Here is a 25,712-nt window from a genome sequence, read left to right as displayed (position 1 = left end):
TCTTCAGTGTTTTTTTTTTGTTTGTTTTATTTTTCTTACAATTTATTCAGTACAGTAGCAACTAGTATACCAACAAGATAAGCAATAAGGTTCCCAACGTGTGACAAGTTTTATCTCCATACAAATATAGAGCCACAATATAGAAAAGCAGGGTGCGTTTGAACTAGGTTTTGGTATATGTGTACGTACATATACATCTACATGTCAACATATACATTAATTTACATGTGTTCATATACATTTCAACAGAGCAGGGTGGTTGTTCAGATAAAGTCAAGCATTTCAACACAGTGAACATCACACAATCATCAAAATGAGAGGGCAGAAGTTTAACAGCTCACAGTAAAGCAGAAACATTTAACGACACAAACTCTAACTATATCCTATAAACTTTGGATGGGGTCAATTTGATTTCAATTGCGCAATTCAGAAAGTGATTTGAAATTACTTACTAATTACTTACTTAATTACAAAATAGAAAAAAAAAACTGTTAAAGCTTCTTAATTTCAGTTCATTGAGATATCTCCGGAAATAAATGCCCTTCTTGCAATCATTGAGTATTAAATTCAATGTGCTTATTGCATTGACTGAATTTAAATTCAACTGTCACCAACCCTTCTGTAAACCAGTGTCCCAGAGGACCCACAGTGCGTGCTGACTTTACCTCCAGTCAAATGCTAACGCACAACTAATTCAAATAATCAAGTTCTTTGATGATCGTCTGATTAATGGAATCAGGTCATTCTTGAGAGTCGAGACAATCCTTGTCCAGCAGGGAAACTTAGATTTTATAGTTGAAAAACATTTATTTTGTTTAATTATTTGTGCTTAAAAGTTACAGTGCGTTAATGGCAGGCTGGAACAAAAGCCTGCATGCTATTTGTGTCCCCAAGACAGAACACTATTACTGTAAACAAACATAGAGGCCAGCCGTATCAGACAGACAGACACAACAAGGAAACAATTCCACTGATAGTATCCCAAATGCAAACGAGTGTCTTCTTCTATCTCTTTCCCCCTACTTCTGTACCCACCCCCTCCTCTCCACCTCCGCAATGCAGTCTTCACTCATGTTGCCAGAGGACGCGTCGCTTGCTTCGGGCGTGCAGTACGGTTGAGTTTGGACAGGGAAAAGAGTGGGGGAGGAGGAGGAGGAGAAAATACAAGGAAGTTCTGTTAGAATTGCTGAGAGAACACAGTACATAGCAATGTGAATTTCAAAATGTGGTGGATCGGCTTATTGGTTTGACAATGTACAGAATGTGTGTACAGTACTCACCCCATCCAGGGACACTCTTCACATAAAACACCACAACCATATGGTCAGAACACGGAGACGCGCACACACACCACACCACAGCACTGACATCACAACGACACACAATGGGTGGTCACGTCCCGTGCTGATGGGATGCAAGGAGAGTGTGTGTGTGTGTGTGTGTGTGTGTGTTTGTGTGTGTGTGTGTGTGTGAGAGAGAGAGAGAGAGAGAGAGATAGTGTGTGTTTGTGTGTGTGTGTGTGTGCGTGTGTGTGTGTGTGTGTGCGTGTGTGTGTGTGTGTGAGGGGGGGTGTATTTAAAAGCCTATCAAATCTGTAATTAATTTATCGCAGACAACATGATCTTGGTGATACAGTAAAATGATGTTACCTACTAACATCAATGCCCCACTTATATAGTTGACAATGACTATGGAGTCAATACATTCAGCCAAGTGATTCATTCAAGACGTCTCCTGTTCCTCTCAGACAGTATCGTCTCATAAAATGGACACTGGATCTAGTGGAGTCATAAATATATCTGTGTGTGTCGTTAACTGTGATAACAGGAGCCCAAGCTAATGAGTAAACCTTTCAGGAAGAAGAGAATAGCAACCTTTCCAGGTAAGCACATTGACCAACACATTGGCAGAGACAGTAATGTAGTGTAAAACACAGGTAAACAGCATTAATGCACCTTCATTTTGGGTGAACAGCGTTTACCCACCTTTTATGAAATGAGAAGATTTAAACATTGTCGTTTAAGTTCCTCTTTTTTTCAGGTGCCCAGCGTTGATCCACCTTTTTTCCTACCACTACATCCCTGGTGGACACATGTGAGGCTATGTCCCAATAGTCTCCTGAGGCTTGCTTTCTTCTGGCTCCACTTTTCTTGAGCAAATAAGTGTGAGCGAAGTTGCCCACGATAACTGCAATATTCCAAATGTATAGACAGGATGAGACAGTTTTGAATACTGCAGCTAGCGATTGCGTGGCGTGTGATACATTTCCACACTGTTTACTTAAACTCTGGTTGAATATTCACTGTTTCATCAAAAGCTTTGTTAAATACAAGGAACAAAATAGATTATAGTAGTTGCTAGGTCTTTTTGCACAGTTCAGCATTGTTTTGCTGAAGCCAAATGGAGTCCTTTATCTTGTTTCCGTCAAGGACCGTGGCTTAGGTAAACACTGAAGGCCCACAGTTTTTTTTGGGCCTTCAGTGTTCCCTGGTCAGGTCATGTGGTCAGGAAATGACCAGGAAACACTGAAGGCCCACAGTTTTTCCTAGTCAGGCCTTGTGGCCATGAAAAACTCGATCTGAAAGACCAGGGGACAGGTGAAAACAAAACGGTACAAACCCATCCCAACCTAGCACATATCAATCGTCATTTCAGAAAGTAGACTAGATAACAAAAGCCATTTTAAGACAGTTGGGATCTCACCAAAGATTCAACAAGCAGATGACTTTGGTGTCTTATCTGATGGGCTGGGTTGGGAGTGTGTGTGTGTGTGTGTGTGTGTGTGTGTGTGTGTGTGTGTGTGTGTGTGCGCGTGTGTGTGTGTGTTTGTGCATGGGCTGGTGTGTGTGTCCGTAGCCGTGTTCCACTGACCTGGGCTGGAGGCCGGAGAGGCCGGGAAGGCTGGGAAGGCCGCGGTGGCCGGGGCTCGACTCACCAAGATAGCCTCCTGGTTGTCGGCCAGAGCCTGCTTGGCCAGGTAGCGCTCCCTCTTGATCTGCACCTCCAGAGACTCGGGCACGTCAGGGACCATCCATTCTATGGCTCGCAGGACAAAGAACACCACGTGCTGGTGGGGGGAGGAAGAGAAGTGGCGGGGTGGGGGGTGGGGGGGGGGGTGGACAAGGGAAGAGAGAAGAGGATGTAAAACAGGAGTCACAGGAAACGGGAGGGATATGGAGAGGAGGAGAGAAGGTGAAATTACAAAGAGAGTGAAAGTCAGGAGAGAAAATTGCCATGTGAAGGGCTGAGGGTTAAAGATTAATAGGGAGAAGGAGACTTCAAAGTATACAATAATATACAAAAGCAAGAGCCAAGACCCATAATGAAATGAGAGAGGGACACAGGTCAATAAAAATAAACAATGTACCTGGCATGGGTTATAAAGAAAAGGTCAAAAGAGGACAACCAGACAAAGGAAAACATGTATGTAACAAGGAAAACACAATCAGATGGACTGACATACAGACGGACAGACAGACGGGCGGGCAGGCGGACAGACAGGTGGGCAGGCGGACAGACGGACAGACGGACGGGTGGGCGGACAGACGGACAGACGGACAAATGGATAAACATAACGACAGAGACAGACAGACAGACTGACAGACTGTCAGAGAAAAAAAACTAACAGATGGTAAGAAACACAGACATGTCCTTGGGCATACTGCACCTCAAAAGCGATGATAAAGCCCAGTCTGACAGCCAGGAGCTCCCAGTAAACCAGAGTATATTTTCCATTGTTATCCCGAAAGGCTTTATACCTTCATAGACACACAGTGGTAGTCATGAGAGTGTGTCATAAGATGGTAGAGCATCGGTGAGTGTCAACATTAGCAATTCTGCCCTCTCCTGGCCATTTATGTAAAACTCAGGCAAAACTCACTGACAGATCATGTAAAATAAGCATTCTAATTGGATGGAAGTTCAGGTGCCTCCTCTGTTTCCATGCATCTTCTCCTATTTAGAGCCCTACTGAACACAATCCAAGTAATGTGGCCCACCTCAATGATGGATTATGTGAACATATCATAACATCTTTATGAGTAAATTCAATTTAAAAAAATGAATTATTCAAATTAAATTCCAATAATTCATTAAAAATACTTATCATTACAGTAGTTCAACTATATTGCAGTGATCTACATGATCCAGAGAATCTGCGTTGATACCTGCACATGGGGTGGCTCGTGTAGCTAGCTGGAGCGTAGGCCAGAGTGAAGTTGACGTATCCGTTCAGCTCGTTATCAAACTTGTACTGGTACAGCAGCCGAGGTAAGAAGTCCGATGTAAAAGCGATTAAGAAAGCCTATAAATGGCAAAGGAACGAACTTATCTAGATGGTAAACATTCAACAGAAACAATAAAATTCTCACGGCACAGATTTGGTCACAATTGTATATGTGGTCAGGCACTGATAAACTCCTCCCACCCCGATGATGAGGTCATCTGAGCGTGACTCACATTAACGATGACGGACAGGTGCGACAAGGCCTCCAGGATGTTGAACCACACGCCGATGTTCTGAGCGCGCTCGGCCACGGGCCGCCGGTACTCACACACAAACTTGTGGGCGTCCAGCCTCACCTCTGCCCAGTTGTTGAGCAGGGCGAAGAGGGGCGCCAGGGGGAATGCCGCTACGAAGATTGTGATGAAGCCAAACTGGAGCACTGTGGGGTGGGGTGGAGAAGGTCAGAGGTCAGCTGTCAGTGACTCCACTGGGTGTTACTAGGGGGGGAGATGGAGCGGCCATTTTGTGTCTTGTAAAAGTGATGGGCGGAGGTACTGCATACACAGGGGTTAAACCTATAGTAGGAAATCCACATATGGACTTCTTTTCCCCTCACACTAATAGTCCCAATGAGTGTGACTTCTTTTCCCCTCACACTAATAGTCCCAGTGAGTGTGACTTCTTTTCCCCTCACTCTAATAGTCCCAATGAGTGTGACTTCTTTTCCCCTCACTCTAATAGTCCCAATGAGTGTGACTTCTTTTCCCCTCACTCTAATAGTCCCAATGAGTGTGACTTCTTTTCCCCTCACTCTAATAGTCCCAGTGAGTGTGATGTGGCTCACCAATCTCTAGGTACTCCTCAAACAGCCCCTCATACTCCACAAGCTGATAGTCCTCCTCCCACCGCCGAGGCTCATGGGACACCTGCGTACCCCGGACCTTGGCCATCGCCCTCTTCTGTCGCCACGCCTTCACTTTCCTGAGGAGAGGTGGAATGAAAAAAAAACAGAAATGAGGGGATTAGAGGAGGAGAGGAGAAAAGGAGAAGAGAAACTGTCCCATTACAGCAACCATTGCTGGCTGTGCCAATACTGCAGTATTAGGCCATACTGCACTGTACTAGTGTAGAGTTCCAATCATAATGCAGAGACTCGCCAGTTGGCACTCAGGACATGGCGCGTCAGCGCCAGCCTGCAGTATAGTTTGTCACATTTACCTTACAGTACAGTAGCAAGGCATGACATTTTTTTTTTAAATGTACAGTACTATACTAGATCAAAGCAATGATTTACATCCAGCAATAACAGCAATGCACCACTTATTGTGAATTCAATAATTCAATAGTGACTCATACTGTATTTATTTAGTTCAATATAACATCCAACATTACATTTCTAATACAGAGGAATTATCATACTGCCATAGAACCTACGGGATGACAAACTCCTGTATGTTGCTGATGAGCTGTTTCCCCACCATGATGATGAATAGCTGCTCAGCCAGTTCAATAAGACAACCCCCGGGACCACACTGAAACACACAAACACACATGGATACACACAGAGGATGGATACACAGCACTCTCAGGTGCATTTGCTGCAGGTATTTATAAAACAATGCAGCAGAGAGGATGTACAGTAAGTGCACTGTCAGGGGCATAGTTTTTAAAGGATAGCTAATGAACTTGGTGCTTGGCACGGCATGGTGTGTTAGGGCCAGCCTACTGAACCTTACAGTAGCAAGACAGGAAGAAAGAAAATGTAGACCCAGGGCTGTACACATACACTTACATGTACAGCAGTGGATCCAGATAACAGACTTTTATGAACATATGAGTTTTGCTTTTTTAAACAATAAAATGTGAAGGGAAAAAACTTACATCTTCATTTCTCATCCCTAACAACGTTCCATAGTGGTTAGGATAACCCACAAACCTGTCAATAGAAGAGAAACAATTATCTGTCGGTCAAATGTTTATTTCTTCAAATGGTTAGCAATCATAAAAAGACACTTAATCGATTTTTGACCTCAAAATCATTAGAGGATTTTAGAAGATTCTCTAATATAAAGAATTGGTTCTTAAATTTGTCTTAGCTCTTTTAAAAAAAAAAAGACCTAAACCCAAACGGACCCATGGATAGTCAGACCCGAAACCAAACAGACCCGCTAGCAATGAGACCCAAAACCTGACGTGTCAGATTGGGTTCTAGCCCCAACCCGATTACACCGGAGCTATTAAAGAAATAAGCTTTTTTAGCGAGCGGTGCTGTATAGACCTTACAGACTGAATGTAGCCTACATTTTGGGGAACAGACTTCCAAATACTGTATCATGAGCTAGGTCCACAGTGTGCCAGAGCGTGCGGCCTCCGATAAGGAGCAGTTGCACATGACCATCAAGTTGGAGTGAATGATGTGGCACATAGGCGCATGTGAGATTGGAGCACGGGTTTTGATCAGTTGGGATTGATACACTGTAAACTAAACATTAGAAGCACAGTCTCTTATCATTAACTACGATAACTCCATATTGATACGTGCACACTGGAACCTATGGTTTCTATACCCACCGTCCCTTGAAGAAGGCCACATAGAAGGGAGAGGAGTAGAAGTTGACAAACTGGAAGACAAACACCTTGAAGGTAAAAGAGTCTTCATATTGAGTCTGTGTTCTGTGCATTTCTGTTGGAAAAAAAAAAAACGGCACAGAATTCACAGATGTTTACATACATCCCAGCTAAAATACAGTGTTATGGTGTTTTGCTCTATGCTGTTGGAGTATGCTTCCTCTTTCCAATACTTGGCACTGCAACCGGTGCTTCTGTGCAAGGAAAACCTTGCCCTCAGTGGGCAAAACTAGATTAAAGAGTGATGACCACAGAGCCCCTATAAATCAATGCAGATGTCTGATCTGACCTTAAGAAAGTGGAGTTCCCTGTCAGTGGATAATATTTATTGGCCAATCATGTTGACTGAGAAGTGGCTGAGGACAGGATGGTTCTTACCCCATTTAGTGAGCTTCTCAGCTAAGGCAGTATAGACCTGCCCCATCAGCAGTATCAAGGCCAGATTGACCATACTGCTGGAGATGTTGGCAATGTTCCCTGCCTGAGGATGACAAACACACACACACACACACACACACACACACACACACACACACACACACACACACACACGCACACACACACACACACACACACACACACACACACACACACACAAACACAGAATAGAACAATTTAGGATGTCGGGTGCTTTTGAAGGTTATGCTGATTCAGTGTCAGCAGCAACAATGAGTATAGCATACTGTACCTGAGTACGCAGCACAATGCTCCCCGTGTGGTACATCTTCACACTCACTATACCACGGTACATGATTACTGTTACCAGGAAGATCATCACCACACATAACTGGGGACAGACAGAGACAGGGAAAAGGTTAGATCAACAATAAGTCCCCAAATGTGATTCGAACTAAGTCATTATAGCAGTGATTGAGAGGGATCATGCGGCCACATTCATGACGGTCCCTCCACTACACCAAATCAGCATTGTGTTTTAATGGCCTCTGTTCCTCATCTGCTTTCTCTCATTGGCGCTCATAATGGAAAGAGATAGATGGGTCTTCATCACTATAACGCTGTTTCATCACAAGGAGGCTAGATAAAACTATTGAAACACATCCCCGGGATTTCTAATTGGGTCTCACCATGATGATGATGACCATGGAGCCAGTTAGCATGCGGGAGAGGCGGGCCTTCTCAGGGAAGTAGGGCTCCTTCACTCCCGTCACTGGGTTGTGCTCCATAGCAGGAGCCATGGCTGCAAACTCTGGCCGCGGGCGCTCCTGTAGAAACACACAGACCACGGGGGAATGTAGATATAGTACAAAACAATGCAATCTAAACCTAGATATCTTGATGGCGATACAGTATTTGTATCTGTTTTATTATATTTTTTATATTAATTATGTGTAAAAAAATGTCAAAGTGAACGGTGAAATGATAATATATGTCAATGTCAGACCTCCTCCTCATGAAAGTCCATGCAGTCCCAGTGATGAGCTAAGGTGGCCATCTTGCGTTTCCAGTACTCCAGGAAGGTGACAGCCCAGAAGGACATGAAGACGCTGAAGAAGACCGTGCCAGGGTGGTCAAACAGATAGCCAACCTGAAGAGAGAAGACAGGGACTTGTAGGGATATACAGCATGCGGACACTCAGGAACAATACTCACTGCACATCATTACCACTGACTGAGTCAAGAGTGAATTTGGCTCAAGATCACCTTGTCCCAAAGTCTTCATTATAGTCATTAGTGGGAGTAATGTAAAATGAACCTGAGACCATCATGCAGGGGCCTCCTCACCACTCTGTGGGAGCATGAGAGACTTCCATGGCCCTGTTCAGTCATAGATAAGGTCAGGAGTTCACCCTGACAATGTGACATTACTAATGTTTACTGATCGGGGTCACATGGTCAGCAAAAGCTCCAAGTACTTAGTATAACTCCCCTGTGTTTTTTTACTGGAGCTGCCCTCTTGGCCAATGGGGGAGAAGGAAATTCTCCTCTTGGAAATTCTCGTCCAATGCATTTTGAGAAGGAGGCGAGGAGAGAGGACGTGAGGAGTCAAAGAAAGACTTTGAAGAGTCATTGTCTCGCTTGAACTTGTTACATCGATTGAGCCTGGTTTACACATAGTTCCTATGAAATTCTTTAAATGTCCAGGGGATAGGTACTGTACCTTGGCCATGGGGCAGATGTCCGACATGTTCCAGGGTTTGCAGGTATTACAGAGAGGACACATCAGGTAGCTGGCTCCACTGTTACAGATCTCCTTTCTGTGAAGGAGAAACACAGGCACAGACTTCACTATAGATTAAGTTATCCAGTAAGTCTAATGATTACAGTAGTGTGAACATGAGATTGGGAGAAGGCAGATGATATCTGTGGCTTGGATTCAACTTCTGGTAGGAAGATATTAATTGGTTGTGGCACCTCTTTGCCAAAAGACTAATATCCGTCCACTGGAACATCAGCTTCATAATCAATTGTAAGATGGAACATGCCAGGGTCACCAATATGTAAGCCTGTGACACAAAACGACCCTTAATGAGAAAAACCAGTGAATTTAATCTAATCTAAACCCATTCTTGTATGGTACAATTTATTCTTGAAATTGAGAAAATAACAGTGGAAGAAAACTAGCTTTTGATAGAGCCTCATAAATTTGACATTCACAAACCATACACGGACGTGCAGCTAGTCTAAGCTGCTGATACAGTGATCATTATCCCCTGATTGCTTGTATGCAGATGCTAATGCTCTCTGGCTTTTATGCTGTAATCGATAGCACTAATCTACAGTGTACATGAGTAATTATGTTAATGCCCTCATGCCTGTGGGAAGCTCATTGCTTTTCTTCCTTCTCGACATTGTTACATCTTACAATCCCACGTATTTCCTCTATTTCTTAGTCTCTATGACACAATAATTCTACAGTGAGTCACTGCTGACCAATTTAACAAAAGTCCCTGAGGAAGGCTTGGTCGTTGGTTGACATGGAAACAGATTGGAGACACAGGGAACAAATTACAAGACATAATTTCCCCCTCCGCACACACACACGCGCGCACACACGCACACACGTGCGCGCGCGAGCACACACACACACACACACACACACACACACACACACACACACACACACACACACACACACACACACACACACACACACACACTGCAAAACAATGCAACAGACTATACACCAAGTACACCAAGCCAGACCTTATTCCACTTCTGTAGCAACAAAACTATCTTAAATTCATTACCATGTTATTACAAAGCCGTTGTATATAGCAATATGTGTATAACAGTGTAATCAATATAAGCTAACTTAATGTTAAGTGTTTCCAAGCTTTCAAACCACCAAAACGTATTAGCCTACAGCTAAAGTAAAATCATAACAATTCAAGGTGGTATGTATGGACTTGTAGCCGTGCTATGAGAAGGTGTAAGCACTATGGACTCACGCAGGAGTGTTGGTTCCCATTGACATCACTCCTGACACAAAGACGAAGGTTCCAACCACAGCGGCAGGCAGAAGCCATGCTGTGTAGAACCCTGCAGAGAAACAGAAACTTCCTTGACACCCTTAAACTGATACAATACAGTGGGGGGTATTTTGTATATTGATATTAATAATGTCCGCAACAATCAAATTCAGATGGTTAGTGTTCAAATGTTTCAATGTTATGTTTCATTTCATTATAGGATAAGACACTGAACATTATAACACAACATAACAACACACAATAGTATGATGCCACTACTGAGGAAGTTGTACTGTATCTTATGAACGGAAACAGAGTAATGTCTCCATGGGGACGCATGCCTACCCAGCCAGGCAAAGTAAAGGGCTATCTTTTCTCCAAAGTACTCTCGGATGTGGTCTAGTGGCTGGTACTTGTACCACTTGGACCAGCAGGCCCAGTACTGGAACAGCACCTGCCTCTGGTTCAGCTCATCAGGCTTGGCCTCATATTCTGGCCGCTCAAAGGGGCCCTGAGAAATACACACATACAGTACATATTATAGTACATACGAAAGTGCATATTATAGGTAAGTACACACCCACCCACCCACCCACGCACGCATGCACACAGCGCACACAACACACGCAACGCACGCACACATGCATACACACACAATTGAAGTCTGACCCTGTCGACAGATATGATATTAAAATGCCTTGGGGTATTGAGCAATGGTCAGCCCCCAAACCCCCGTCTGATCACTCTCTTCTGGCCGTCTGGCACCCCCGCCTCTACGAGGATGCAGGAGTTGCGCTGTTCGGTCACGGCTTTTCACTGTCTTGGCGCCCTGGTGGTGGAACGAGCTTCCCACTGCTGTCAGGACAGCGGAGTCACTACCTATCTTCTGCTGTAGACTGAAGACCCATCTCTTCAGTCTACATCTGCACTGTCCCTCCAAAAGACCCCACTACCCCTCTGTACAGTTCCTCTACTGTTGTGGTAAGTCACTTTGGATAAAAGCGTCTGCTAAATGTCACAAATGTAAATGTAAATGGAATGGTGGGAGAATGTCTCTGACCTCATGCAGGGGGAAGGCCGCCATGTATGCCCCCTCACTCAGCAGTCGAGCCATGCCTACTTCTGCCCGCTTCTTCTTGCCATAAACCGTCCTCGACAGAATCTCATACACCTGCGATGGAAGGTCACATTCAGTAAGCCTTCAGTAAGTATTCACCCCCAATTTTTTTAAAATTTGGACTAATTAATAAAAAATTAAAAGCTGAAATGTCTTGAGTCAATAAGTATTCACCCCCTTTGCTACGATACTCACTAAAATTTGCTCAAATGCAAAAATGTCTTCAACAAGTCACTCTATGAGTTGAATTGAGTCCATCTGAGCGCAAGGATAATAGTTAATGCGATTTCGGAATGAATATCTTTTGTTTTTATACGGGTCTCTGGTTTGCATAGGAATCAATTACACACTGTAAAGTCAGGTTGTAGCACAACAAAATGTGGAAAAAGTCTAGGGGGGTGAATACTTACTGAAGGCACTGTAAGACAGGTGGACATACACCAGGTGGAGTGCAGGTGGATATGCAGTATATACAGCATGCCGTATGTGATCATTTGACCACATGTTCAAATGTGTCCATCCATGTGTTCATCAGGTGTCTGTCCACCACACATAAAGATATATCCATCTGGTAAATACAGTACTGTATGTCTGTCTTAAGTAAATCATACATTGCACTCACAATGCGGTGTCTCTGCGTGTTAGTGAAATATGTATCACAGTCCTCACAGCCGAGGAACCTTAGCAGGGACAAACAGAGCGAGGGACGGTCAGTTGTAATTTACAAAGGAAACTATTTCGGAGAACTCTTTGAGGATAAACATGGAAAGCAGCATTCAGTCCACTCCGTCAAAACCAGATTCCATACGTTTCCAGCAATGCAAAACAAAATCCTCCTTGCATTGCGCAAGCATATTTTGGTTCACGTTCAGTTGGTTTTCTCTCTGTTCGACCCAATAACAATTGGATGCAGCTTTAACTTCAACCCGTAAACTGCAGGGTATTGATTTTGATTGAATGGAGTAGGTTATGGACATAGAGACTCACTTCTCCATCTTTGACTTGCGAAAGGCACAAGTGTAGTAGTCTATTGGCCTGTTTGGCACTGACTCCGCCATGATGTTTGGAATGCATAGCTTCTGAAGGACCCGATCAGACGTATTGTAGTGTGGGTATGGCTGGGCCTGTGTAGCAAAATTTAAAAACACTTTATAACAACTTTTCTATTTATAACAAGTATGGCACACCAACAACATTCATCATCAACGCGAGGCTGAAGTGAACTTTGCACTTTGTTTTCCCTTCATTGTTCCTTTCCAAGTGTAGTGCCAGCACTGACCTGTAGGGGTGCTCTCAGATATAGCTCCTCTGCGTAATACACCAACACGTCCCAGGGGGCACTGAGTTTCAGATAATGGATGGTTTTCTTCTCGCTCGCAGTCTCTTCCTAATTAAAAAAAATTAAAAAAATTAAGGAAAACAATACAGAAAAGTTGTAAAAACAACAAATCAGATAAGAAAACAGAACAACAGAACAGACAATAAAACAGAACAATCCTTTAACATCAGTCATACCAAACAGACGTCCACAGGCGTGAGAAAATAACTGCCATTGTGAAACCTATGCCCTCCTCATTCCCTGACGTTTCCTAAATGTCTGTTTTTAACATAGTAACGTTGTTATAATTTCCAAATTACATACATAGAAAAACATCTGGATGAATTTTCATGACTACCACAGATTTTCTTTATAGCCAACATCTCCAAGTCACGTCCTGGGGCACGATTAACTGATTGCTCCCAAAAGGCACAAAGTCCATTTGCGCTTCCTCATTGTGGCATTTTTACCTCATCAAAACTGACCTTACAGTTTAACCATAATGGATTGCACATACAGTGGCTTGCATAAGTAATGAGACAGTGAAGCATGTTAGGAAAATAAATGTTACATTTGATTTAAATCTGAAGATCGACTTGACCAGTCAAGAACTTTACTCTTGTTGGCCCTGAAAAACTCCCCAGTTGCTATGGCAGTATGTTTTGGGTCATGGCAACTATACATGCCCTAACATTAACACCCCCTCCACCATGCTTTACAGATGGGGTTGTAAACTGTAAATCTTGGGAAGATCCTTTTATCTCTAAACTTTCCACTTGCAATCACTCTGGTATATGATTTTTCATATACATTTAGTGAGTGTCTGTTTCATACAAAAAGAGTGTATATTTATTTCAGAAACTGTAGTGGAAGACATCCTCATTTGCAACGAGAAGTACCTGCCAATTTGTTGTGACATTTGTGTTTGTCCCGGCCCTCCTTTAACCTGATTGGTCGGCTTATGTAAAAGTGACATTGATGGGCAGCTTTTTATCAAAAGTTGAACCTTTTTCAACTCTGAAAAAGCCGGGCATTCAGGAGCTCAGCGCAAAAAAAAACCTCAGCTCCACGCTTTGTTTTTTACAGCGCTGAAAGAGAGACCTGTTCCATTGAGGAAAACAGCTGCTATTTAAAATGAAAGCTTGCTGTGGACAAGGTCCCTTAAATGCAGTAGGCATGCAGCCTAACAAATTTGGGAATAATATTTTTAGAAATCAACGCAAAGCTGTAAGAAGCAAGACTGATGGAAATATTGGCTGTGCAAATATTTTGTCCTAGCCTACTGGTGAAATTTGTGTTTGAAGTAAAGGTGTCGTATATCAATAAGAGTTGGCACGCCTGTGTGCAATGGGGACACAGCACTGTAAAACACTGTCATAGTAAAACGCTTAATTTACAGGTTCCTCTATCACTCTCCTTTTATAGAGGGGTGCTACATCATTTTGGGGGGACATGTTTTCTGTACACTTGTTATGTTTTGTATTGTATTGATTGTATTGACCTCATTCAATTATTACACCGTTACACTAAGGTCAACAAATGGAGGTCTCCAGACATCAATCTAGACGTCAATCTACTTTGGTTAGTAATGAGGGCACAGAGCTTCTAGTGTTAAAGTAGAGTAATATGATAGAGTAGAATTGTTAAGCGGTGAGCATGGTTGATGTTGGCTGATCTGATGTTACCTTTTCCATCAAGAGGCCGGCACTCTGCAGGTTCTGGGTGAATTTGTCCCTCCACCGCGCCAGCTGAGCCTTCCACCTCTCAGACCTGCTCTCCCCCTCTCCTCCCCCGGCCTCCCCCTGCCCGGCGGTGGTGTGACCTCCTCTCCCCCTCCCCCGGGAACGACGCTTTTTCCGTTTCACCTCCCACACCAGCACAAAGTCTGGCCCAGGATCAACCACACAGAGATAAATGGTTAGCATTTGGTTTGTTGGTTGGTTGTTTCTGTATTATTACAATATAATTTGTGACCACCTTGCATTTCAGTTGTGTACATGTGAAATTGTCCTGTAAAACATGTTAGCATAGAACTCAATTCAACATATCTTAGCTCAATACAGCTGAATAGTATCTCAAATATACTCATTACATTGTGAATTTAGCAAGGTATATGGAAAGCACCTATTTTGGTTCTTCCATCTCTAAAGTAGTTCCCTAAGGGGAGTGACGGTTGGCTATTTCTCGCATAGCAGTGAATATAGATAGGGTCATCATTATCCTCTTCCTCTTTACCAGCAGCTGCTCTCATCTGAAAATAAAAATCTGTTATATAATGAGACAATATCATCCCCTCTCCTCTCCCCTGCAACTCTTCCTCCGGTCGAACATGTTCTCAGTCAACTTACCTGGTAAAATAAGGGATAAATAAATAATAAATAAATAAATAAATAAAATATACAGTCTATTTATATTTTGTACGTACATTACCAAAGACACAGTATCACAATATTGACTTCAGATTCCATCACCATAAAATAATTTTAAGCAAAAGCACAGCTTTATAATAGAGAACAATCTTTCAGGTCATATTGAAATTGATACATATAGGACAAGACTGCTAAAACCGGCAGGAACCCATTCAAAATTTACTGCGCCGCCAAAGGAAGTCAGCGTGACGTAACTGGAAGAGACAAGGGAGGGGGCTCAAAGTGTACTGTACTCACATATCTTGGTGGGATGAACCCCCCATTCTGCAGACTCCCATAGCTGTCTGTGGTTTGAGGTTTGCCTGTGTAGTCTAGGTCCAGCAGGACCTCCCTGTCAGCCATAAGCAGCTCCGAGCTCTTCCTCAACATGATGACGAGGAGGGTCTAGTCTGCCCAGAGGCCAAGGGAGCACAACATACACACAGCACAAACTGTATGCAGACTCTCTACACACATGCACTGTACAGAGATAGTCATGCACCCTACTAAAGGCGCATATGCATGCATCAGAGGTTTAGTATTCAGTTGTTAACATTGAAATCGAATCCAATAAAAAATATATAAATTAATAACGTATTCCAGCAAGAGATTGGGCTAAAAAAAAAGAAAGGATGGTACCTCTGCTTCAGTGGAAAGGGGTCTCGGAACGCGTGGGAAGAGGAAGTGGATCTGCAGCAATCTCTGCCTCCCTTCTCTCTCCTCTCTCTCTCTCTCTCTCCCTCTCTCTGCATCCCTCTATCTCCTCCTCTCCACAGGGAGAGAGGAGAGCGATGTTGCATACCGTAATCCTTACAGCATAGAGGCAGCTGGTGTTTCGTTCCATTTCAACAGAGGAAGCTGGAGCACACGCCCCCACACATAAATAATGTAACATTCACTCGGTAGGATTCAGGTAAGGAGAAGACCCTCGCCTGAATGTACAGTACCTGGGGCGGGGAGTGTCTTTGATCTTGCTGTCAGTGTGTATTCCCCCTGTGAGCCTTGATCAACGCAAGCTGCGGATCATATCGTGTTGTGTTCGTTCCCTCACTGACACATGCTCATGATAATTAACGTCATGATGTAACCGAGTTGAGATTGTAAACTCACTCCTGAAGTTCAAGTACCCCCACCCACACTGTCAAATTGCTATACTGGCTTTTTGACAGCGTAGGTAACGGTATCGGGTATGTGAGGAGACGGTTACATGTGTTGGTGAGTCAGAGTCGCAAGTTTGAGACTCGGTTGGAGCAACACATCTCCAGCTGGAGAGTCATTCATCAATAATACTGGAGAGTCATTCATCAATAATACTGCCAATACATCAGGGAAGGCTAGTGGAGGTAGAATTTGGAGGACAGGCTATTTGATACCATTCTTAATTCCGTTCCATGCATTGCAATGAGCACGTCCTCTTATTTCTACCTCCACCAGCCTCCACTGCAATACATAGACATGCTCTAACCATTATGAGGGTGTGGATGTGTCCGTTTGATTGGGAATTATCTTTTGTGTTCCAAGTCATTTGAGCAGATTTCAGTAATTGGGGGATGTGCTTGTTTGTTTTTGCTTTCCATCCTCAACCCTCAGTGTCTCTCTCTCTCTCTCTCTCTCTCTCTCTCTCTGTTGTAACTGCAGCAATGCAGAAAAATGGGACAGGAGAGAGTGGGAGAGAGGAAGCATGAACTGTTAACACTGCATAGCCAAGAGAGAGGGAAGAGAGTCTCCCAATAACCCCATTGTGTTGAGAGAGTAGGGGGAAAAGGGGGAGGGAGCAACAGAATCAGTGTCTGTACCACTTACATTAAGACATATGCTCATTAAAAAGGAATGATCATTCACGCTCATACATTCTTAATACAATAAATAAAGCATGAGGAAACGACAGTATACTGTACAAATTGCATTCTCAAAAACGTTTCTGAAGGAGCCCTTGCTTTAAAAAAACAAAACAACAACAACAGTAATTTGTAATGTTTCTTATATCTAAAGGTACTTTATCTACAGTATCATCCTATAATGATTTACAGTAGGTCTAGAACCGGGCCCCCGCCCGTCATGGGCAATGAATGTTAGAAGCAGCTTTGCTTCCTCATCGGTAACCTTTCATTCCAGTAGCTAACTATAACTCTGTAGCTCTGTTGTATCAGTCTTTGTTCACTCAGACAAAATGGCCGCTACTAACACTTGGACAAAGGAGGACATCAGTTGTCCAGTCTGCTTGAACATACTGACAAATCCTACAACTCTTGCTTGCGGACACAACCGCCAAATGCCGGCCAAATGCTGGGACGAGAGTGGAAGCACTGAAGTGTCCTGCTGCCCCTACTGCAGGCGTTCAGTAGGCGACCCACACTGATGAGGAACTCAATGTGTAGAAGATGGTGGACAAGCTGAAGGTGGCAACTTTTCCTCAAGATACCCTTCCACTACATGGCAGGTCTGAGAATGTGGTCTGTGGTGTGTGTACTGGGATGAATCTCAAGGCGGTCAAAACCGGGTATGTAAGCTAATGTACTGTCAGTCTCACCACCGGTACCTCTACTACAGAAACACACTCTGGTGGATGTATCTTCCTGCCTCTTCCCTCAAATCGAAAACTTTTCCTGTTCACTGAATTCACTCTGTGATCAACCGCCTTGCGCTTCTCCGCTAACTGCCTTTCCTTTATCTGCGTCTCTCTCTCCCTTTTCTCCATGTCCCTTTATTCCCTGGCCAGTCGCTCTTGCTCTCTTTTCCCGTCCTTCTCCTTTTTCTTGACCTCTTTCTCAGTGTTCTTCAGGAGGGTCTCTCTCTCTCTCTCTTTGTGCCTCAGGCTGTCAGATACGGTCCACTTCAATACTCTCCTGCCATCTCTTCTCCTTCTCTCGTCATGGCTCATTTTCTTCCCTCTCAAGGCGTCTGCCTCTCCTCCTATCTTCCCCTCTCTCCCTCTCCTCCTATCTCCCTCACACCATTCCACCTCCATGGTCAACAGTCAACACAGTCAACACATCCTCTGTTCTCTTATCTCTCTTCTCCATGTGGGTCTTCCCCCTCTTCTCAGAGCCCCTCTCTCTGTCCTCCTTGGGACCCTTGGCAAAACCTTTCACCTTTCTGAGGTCCTCCACCATCCTCTTCTTCTGAGGAAGATCCACCAGGAAAAGCTCGTAGATCTTGTCCCATCTGGCCTTCTCCTTCAGCGTCCACTCCTGCTGGATGTCCACGATGGAGCTCTCCAGGTGGGCTTCTGCTCCCTCTATTTGTCTCTGCTCAGCGGACAGTCATCAGATACGACATTGTCACCATCTGCTGTAACTGGAAAGGTAGTGCACAACTGGAATAGTATTCTTCCAATATTGTGTAATGTAATCCATCAAGGATGTAAAATTGAGCTATTTTGTAGATTGAATAGAATAGATTACTTGAATAATCGTCCATTTTATGAAAGTTTATGAAAACATTGTTACAGACGATGACATTGTACATTTGACGATGTAGGGCCTATAAAGTGGTGGTAATTGGGTGTTTTACACGCACGCACGCACTCACGCACGCACGCACGCACACACACACAATGATAATAAAGGGAGTGGATAGAGTAATTACATTTTTCAGCCACATGGTGTCTCTACAATCATACAGATTTAGCCCACATTCTGCAACAGAAGACTTCAAGGGGGATTTAAATCCACTGCCAAATCTATGAAGGTTTTCACTCTGAATACAGAGAAAGAGCTATGACGAGTGATTGATCACTGACTATGATCTATTGCACATCTTTTGATATTGTTATGTGAGTGTCTCAAGAAAGATATGAGATTGTGGATGTTTTCCAAATCATACAAAAGACTAAATCACAAATTATCATTTAATGGTTTGGAAATCACTGATTCCAAACCAAGCTTAATCAATAAAATGTTTTATTTTTATTTTAAATGTTTATTTAACCTTTATTTAACCAGAAAAAGCCCATTGAGTCACAGTCTCTTTTGCAAGGGAGACCTGGCCAAGAAAGCAGCAGCAGTCAATATAACATCACAACATTTAAAACAAACAATATACTGTAATCAGCACAACAACATGATCCGGCCTACAGAAAACATTTACACTCCTCCTCAATAGAGTTTTTCACCCAGTGTCAAAAAAGCTGCCTGGCTGAAATAGAGACCAAATTAACCACATTTGCCATTATTGTATAGTCAAGCTTGTACCCATGGTGGAGGCAGAGATAAACATCCATATCTGAAGAAGCATATCCATTATTCACCATTCCTTTTAATGTTATGTATAAGACCTGCACTAATGGAAGCGACACAGAACTGTGCTTGTAAAGCCATTTAGCTGATATTTTTATCCAAAGCAACTTGCATTGCAGTGAGTGCGCACATTTCTCAGTATATATGGTCCCAACGGGAAACAAAACCACAACCTAAGTGTTGTTAGCGTCATGCTCTACCAACTGAGCCATATAGGACCATCATTATTACAGTTGAAAGTATTAATGTTATTTTCAATTATAATCTAGAAGGGATGCAAAGGGCCAAACCTCAGCAGATGAAAATGATAAAACTTCTCAAGCAGCTATTTTGTATTTATTTTAAAAGCTTGCCCGCTGTGCCTGAACCTGAACCTGAATCTCTTGGAGAGGATTTTCACAGTTCTCTCAAAATGTGTACCTCTCACAAAACGATTTTGTTGACAAACGATTGAATTGTTTTAAAAGCAATTTCTGACTCTTTATTCATCAGAAACTACAAACTATGTCCCGGACAGAATTACCAAGGTATGATTTTCACTTTACATTACACTTTAAGATCACTATCATGTCAAGTGTTAACCACAGGCCCAAACATTAGGACAAATAGCATGGGGAAAGAGCTGATTAGACATGACAGCAGTGGGTGGCCACACAGACTGCATGAGCACTGAGCTGCAATGATGTTGAAAGCACCAGTGAAATACGGCAGTCATGCAGCATTAAAAGCTTACAGTGAGAGGCAGTCAAGCACTGAGCATTTATCGCTGCATTTGCAATAAATCAATGGTGGGGGAAATTATCTCATGCAGCTCAGAGAAGATGTGTAGGTAGGAACGTTTGATAATACATGACCTTGCACTTGTACTTGAAAGAAATTCCATTACCCCCCCCCCCCCCCCTCTTCATTGAATTAACTAAAAATAATTATTACGACCACAGTAACAGTGACAAAGTAGGCCTCACTACAATCAGAGGCATAGCACAGGGATGCTGTCTGATGAATTGAATGGCTTGGTCCAATATGCAAATCGTTTGCCACAGTTAACGCAGCGAATTTGATCTGTAGCCCGACCGGCCGTTACAGTCCATGAGCCAGGGGGGTCAGTCGGTACCATTTGGAGGTACGATGTCTCATAGTGCCCCTAGAGTTGGGAAAATGTGTGATAGCAATGCAGCACTCTTAGCTTTCTGTGTGTTGTCACAATTTTTTTTCATCCTGACATCTTCCATTTCATCAATTTTTTCTCTATTTGTTGTCATATTGTCACCATAAAACACCTCGATTGGTCGTCCCTCCTCACAAATTGGTGAGCTGGCAAAATACTATTACAGTGGCAGTAATCTCAAATATTGCGATAACCTGCTTCATGTTGTGGAGGAGATGGTGGCAGCTTACCCAGTGGAGGTGGCGGCGACATGGTTAATACCATCTCTGTACAGTACGCGAGTAATAACTTCAATGGCTCTCTGTCATCCTCCGTTCCAGTCTGTGGCCTATGTCAGTGCAGGGAAGGCTCCCCCAGAGGAATTGCACGCACAGTCCACGCCTGGGGTGGCGGTATCCTTGGCAATACCCTTGGTATCCTTGGCAATTATTGCCACTTTACTGTGCCCCAACAGTGACAAGTGCCTTGTGTTGACATATTGCCTCTAATATGATTTTTACTACCACTGTACTCAACAACCCTTCTAGTATACAACTGAGTTTCAACCATGAGGGATGTCATGTGAACAATTATTGCCACTTTACTGTGACAGTTAAACTTGCCTTGTCTAGATTGCATAGGGAACACATAATGGACTGTACACAAAATATTTTTCTAAACGTGATTTTTACTACCACTGTACTCAACAACCCTTCTAGCGATATGAGGTTTATATGGCAGCAACAGGAAACAGTTTGCTTGCTTGTCTCCATAGAGGGGAATTATTGACACAGTGGAGATTAATTTGACCGGATCTCATCACAGGTGTCAAAGTAGAGGATTGGAATTTTTATAAAAGTAGCTTTGGATGCATTCAGCCGGATAGGATAAATGCACTTGATCTGAAGACAATTATAGAATGTTATTATTGTATTCAATTCCATACAGCTTTGTGACAAAATAAAATGTAATAGCTTCAGATAGTACAAAAGCTGAAAAGTTAAGCTCTCCTGTGGCCGCTGTCGGATGAGTGACAGAATAATACATCTGAATCTGCTTTTGAAGATAAATCACCTTCAGTATCTGAAGCTGCAACAGTGTCATCTGATTTCACATGTATCCTCAGCCAATGACTTTCTGAATATGATTGGGGTGCTGTCGAACCAAAAAAGAAAATGCTTTAGATCACAATCTGATCTCAAGTGTATATGCTGCTGTGTCTCGACCTACGGTGGGCAAGAAAATAGAGACCAAACTAGCCTGAGAATAAGGGTTGTCTTGAGCTCCTTCACTGAACTATGATAGAATAAAGAAAATGCAGGTCGACTGTTGGGGTTTGTACAACATACTATTATTGAGTGACCAGTGTGTGCTGGTGTGGAATCTTACATTGATAGCATATCATATGTAACAAGGTATAAACACATTTGCAGCATGTTGGGCAGACACAGACAAGGCTGCTCTTCAGTCTTTTCCTTTGTTGTGGACACTAGCTCAACAGTTCTTCAAAAGGTATACTGTACTGTAGTAAGTTTAAAAAAAAAAAAAAAAAAAAAATGATAAAAATACCTGAGGGAATTTTTTTTTATTTCTTTATATATGGACCCTGTAGCTCACTGACATATCAAACCTCAAGGTGAATCAATTCTCCAGACCTTGCTACGTGAGGTTATTTACAGCATCACTGTTTGGAAAGCTGAGAGTGTATTGATTATGACTGACCATTTCACCTCCATAAATGCAATGGGTTTTTCACCTGAATGGCTCACTGGCTCAGTGGAGGGAGTGTAGTATTGACTCCATGAATTAAAAATGGCTGTGGATAGATTGGATGATTCAGATGTCTCATCTAAAGTTTTGGAGGTAGAAATAGCCAATTACTTGTGCCGTGTGCACAGCAGGTTTGGGGCAAATTCCTTTTCAATGCCGTCAGTTCTAGAAGTTCTAGAATTCCAATTCGGTGGTTGAAAAGAGGACATTCATTTTAAATGATTTTTCAATACATACAAAAATCTGAGTATTTGGGTATACTGTATGTTCCAAATAGTCAGCAACTTAACTCTGTGTGTTCTTTACATTCTAAATTGAAGAGAAAAAGCTTTGGAACTTGAAACTGAATTGCCGTTTCAAAACACTTGACACACACATTCACATTCTCCCCAAACTTCATGCGCAGAATATGCTGTCTTTGAAAAACCTTGGCAGCGTTTGAAATCCCCAGTGGTATAACTGAAAGGAATAGTCTATGCTATTTTCGTTACACATTTTACATAACTATTGTTTAGTACTGTCAGTCAATTAAAACAATATGTTGATATTTGTATATCTATATTATTATAATTTGTTATAACTAATCATTTTTAAGCCTTATTTTTCACCTTGCAATTTAGGTGGTTAAAGCTATTGTAAACATTTGTAGACCAGAAACCTAAAATGGTGCCTAAGCAATGAGTGGGGGAGTAATAGTGAACAAGTTAACAATGAAATGATGGCCTTTAAATCAAATGTATGAATTGCCATTCCCATAGGTTAAGACAAAAGGACGCTAATTGCTTGAACAGAGCTTCCTTGGTACACAATTTATTTTACTTGGCTACATGATCTCACTCTAGCTAACTTCTCCATGGTCTGATATAGAAATCCGCTTAACTAAGACATTTGTTTATTATCTGTTCAAATAAATCGATTCATCTGTACATCCCTACTATTGTTATGTATTGAGCATTGTCCCCTTACAAACATGGTTATCCTTCTCATTAAGTCACCACTATACCTGTGTAATAACAATGTAATTACTACTAGTAACATTGTAGTGCTTTTATTACACAAGTAGAATAAGGATGGATCTTAAAAACATCTACAGTACACACTTTACTTACAGTAAGTATCTAGATTGGAACCAAAAAGTTGATCATGAATAGTTTAGAAAGTAAGAGATGTGCTTTGTTTGCCATGCGGCAGCAATGTAACACTGGGTGTGCTGTAGACTGCATTTTATTTTAATATTTGGCCTACTTTTGTCTTGTGGCTTGTGTGAAGAATAACAATTGTGAATGTTAATACAGTATGCTGTTGTTCAGATATGGCCAGTGCTACGTGCCTCTAGGCAAGGCTTAGTTTGAGAGGAAACACTCAGACAGTCGAGATGTGTTCTTCTTTTCTCTCCCAGGGGGCAGACATAACAACGGTTTGAGTAAATGGCATAGGGATAATCAACATTCAAATGTATGCACACATATGTATTATGTGTATACGCAAAAGCCTTCGCAGCCACAGATTTACGGTGTCCATTTCAGGACATCCTCCTTCTTCCATCAAAAGTCTGTCCTGTCCTTGGCTAAACATGCTGTCAATACACAACCAGGGCTTCTTGTACTGGATTGTAATGTCAAAGATTCTGATACACACCCGGAAACATCACATGACATACTGTATGTAGCACAAAATAAGAAAGCACAACATGAGCACAGTATGATAACTTGTCGATTCTTTTTGAGGCTGACATTTATACTATGTATGCCAGTTGCAGAATAGGATATTGCTCTTGTCTTGAGAATATTTTAGTCAGAAGCAATACAAACTCCTCAAAGTATTCAAGAAGACTAATCAAGAAGGGAGAGAGAGTGTGCATATGCATATGGATCAAACAATCACACTGTATCATTAACATTAACCACTGCTAACACATTCCTTTGCCTCATAGCTTATGTCTGGCAGTAATACATGTTCATATTTATCATAGACTCACCAGCGGCCATGTACTTTCAATGATATGTAGAGATGTACTCCTAATTTGTTTGTTGGATGCTTCAAATGTGTTTAAAGCATCAACTTTTTGTCTCTTGTTTTCTTTTATTGATATTAATAAAGATATGAATACTTATGGATCCATTATAACTGATAGGCTGGTTTTAAGTACCATGGTTATGGATATATCATCCAAAATAACATTATGTTGACTAAAAAACTTAAGGATGACTCATGTTAATGTTCCACGTCGTCAAGTTCATTGCCATTAAGAAAACTATCTGTAGTTTTGCCCAACTGGGGTGTAATGTGAGTGTGCTAAGTGCCAACATGATTCACCCAGCTATTAAACAATAAAATGATACAGATAATAAATACATCGGATAATTGCTATAATAATAATAATAATTACCTCCAGAGAGTTACCACACAGCTTGAATAAGGAACATACTTATTCCAATGTTGCATCCGCTCTCCTAGGTTGTCACAACAGCAATAAGAGTAACTTTTTTGGTATAGGAGCAAATTAATATGAAGTACCATCGCAAATGGGTAATTAGAATGCATTTATCTTCCTATAGCAGAGCCGGAAACATGTAGTGGGGGTTAAAATGGTTCAACCAACCCTGTCTGTGACAAAATATCACCGGTTTTCCATAATGATATGACAATGATATGAGATACGAATGAAATATGAATGAGATGGATGGTCGAGTGCTCTGCTTAAGGATTGGCGTGAGACCCGCACCTCTGTGATTTGTCGAGAAGGCAACCCATGAGCTGCATCCTGCCCAGCAGATTGCCCTAGCAACATGTAGCATTACTTCATGCTGTGACAGGGGATAGAAGCAGAGGCCCAGCGCTCTATCAACCTAGGGCGGTCTTATAGCAACCTAGGGCCGTCTTATAGCAACCTAGGGCCGTCTTATAGCAACCTAGGGCCGTCTTATAGCAACCTAGGGCCGTCTTATAGCAACCACTCCTTTACTCCCACATCAAATTAACATTGTACTGTTAATAAACCCAGAGAATAAAGTGGTCTGTGTGGTAAAGAAAAGAACAGCACCCAGACATGCTTAATCAATGCTACAATGTTTTGTATTATTATTATTATTATTATTATTATTATTATTATCATCATTATTTTAGTTTAGTTTAGTTTAGTTTAGTTTTTGAGATTTCTTACACCTTTGGCCAAATGTGATATCATGCCATGGTCATATCACCAGATATATTTTTTTACTATTAAAAACTAGGTGACTTCTCTTAATGTTGCCTTAGAGAATGTAAAATCTTTGGGCTCCTGGAAGAAAAGAGCGGGTATAAGATACCATGCCATAGGGCAACAAAAGGGAAACTACAATCAAGATGCGTGTAATCATTCTAAGATCCTGTTTCTGCTAGAAAAAAAGACAATATGAATAGTTTAAACATTTGTTTTATTTTTTTCTTA

At 42.2% G+C, this 25,712-nt stretch overlaps 1 protein-coding gene across 1 annotated transcript; it reads right to left on the bottom strand.

Annotated features, from left to right (window-relative positions):
• Positions 1-1,019: 1,019 nt before the first annotated feature.
• On the bottom strand, positions 1,020-15,517 carry ano11 (anoctamin 11; the record flags this gene model as incomplete). Its single annotated transcript, XM_083674736.1, has 23 exons — positions 1,020-1,186; positions 2,872-3,067; positions 3,668-3,758; positions 4,167-4,303; positions 4,459-4,664; positions 5,070-5,206; positions 5,660-5,757; positions 6,107-6,161; positions 6,797-6,908; positions 7,232-7,334; positions 7,542-7,640; positions 7,939-8,076; positions 8,256-8,399; positions 8,973-9,069; positions 10,264-10,354; positions 10,630-10,795; positions 11,345-11,455; positions 12,024-12,081; positions 12,389-12,525; positions 12,681-12,788; positions 14,405-14,604; positions 14,844-14,970; positions 15,386-15,517. The coding sequence occupies 23 exons, from the start codon at positions 15,515-15,517 to the stop codon at positions 1,020-1,022; spliced, it is 2,910 nt and encodes a 969-aa protein (XP_083530862.1).
• Between the last annotated feature and the right edge of the window lie 10,195 nt (positions 15,518-25,712).

This window comes from Argentina silus (assembly GCF_951799395.1).
Source record: "Argentina silus genome assembly, chromosome: 8".
In the NCBI taxonomy this organism is placed as follows: Eukaryota; Metazoa; Chordata; class Actinopteri; order Argentiniformes; family Argentinidae; genus Argentina; species Argentina silus.
This window is presented reverse-complemented; position numbering and strand designations above follow the sequence as displayed.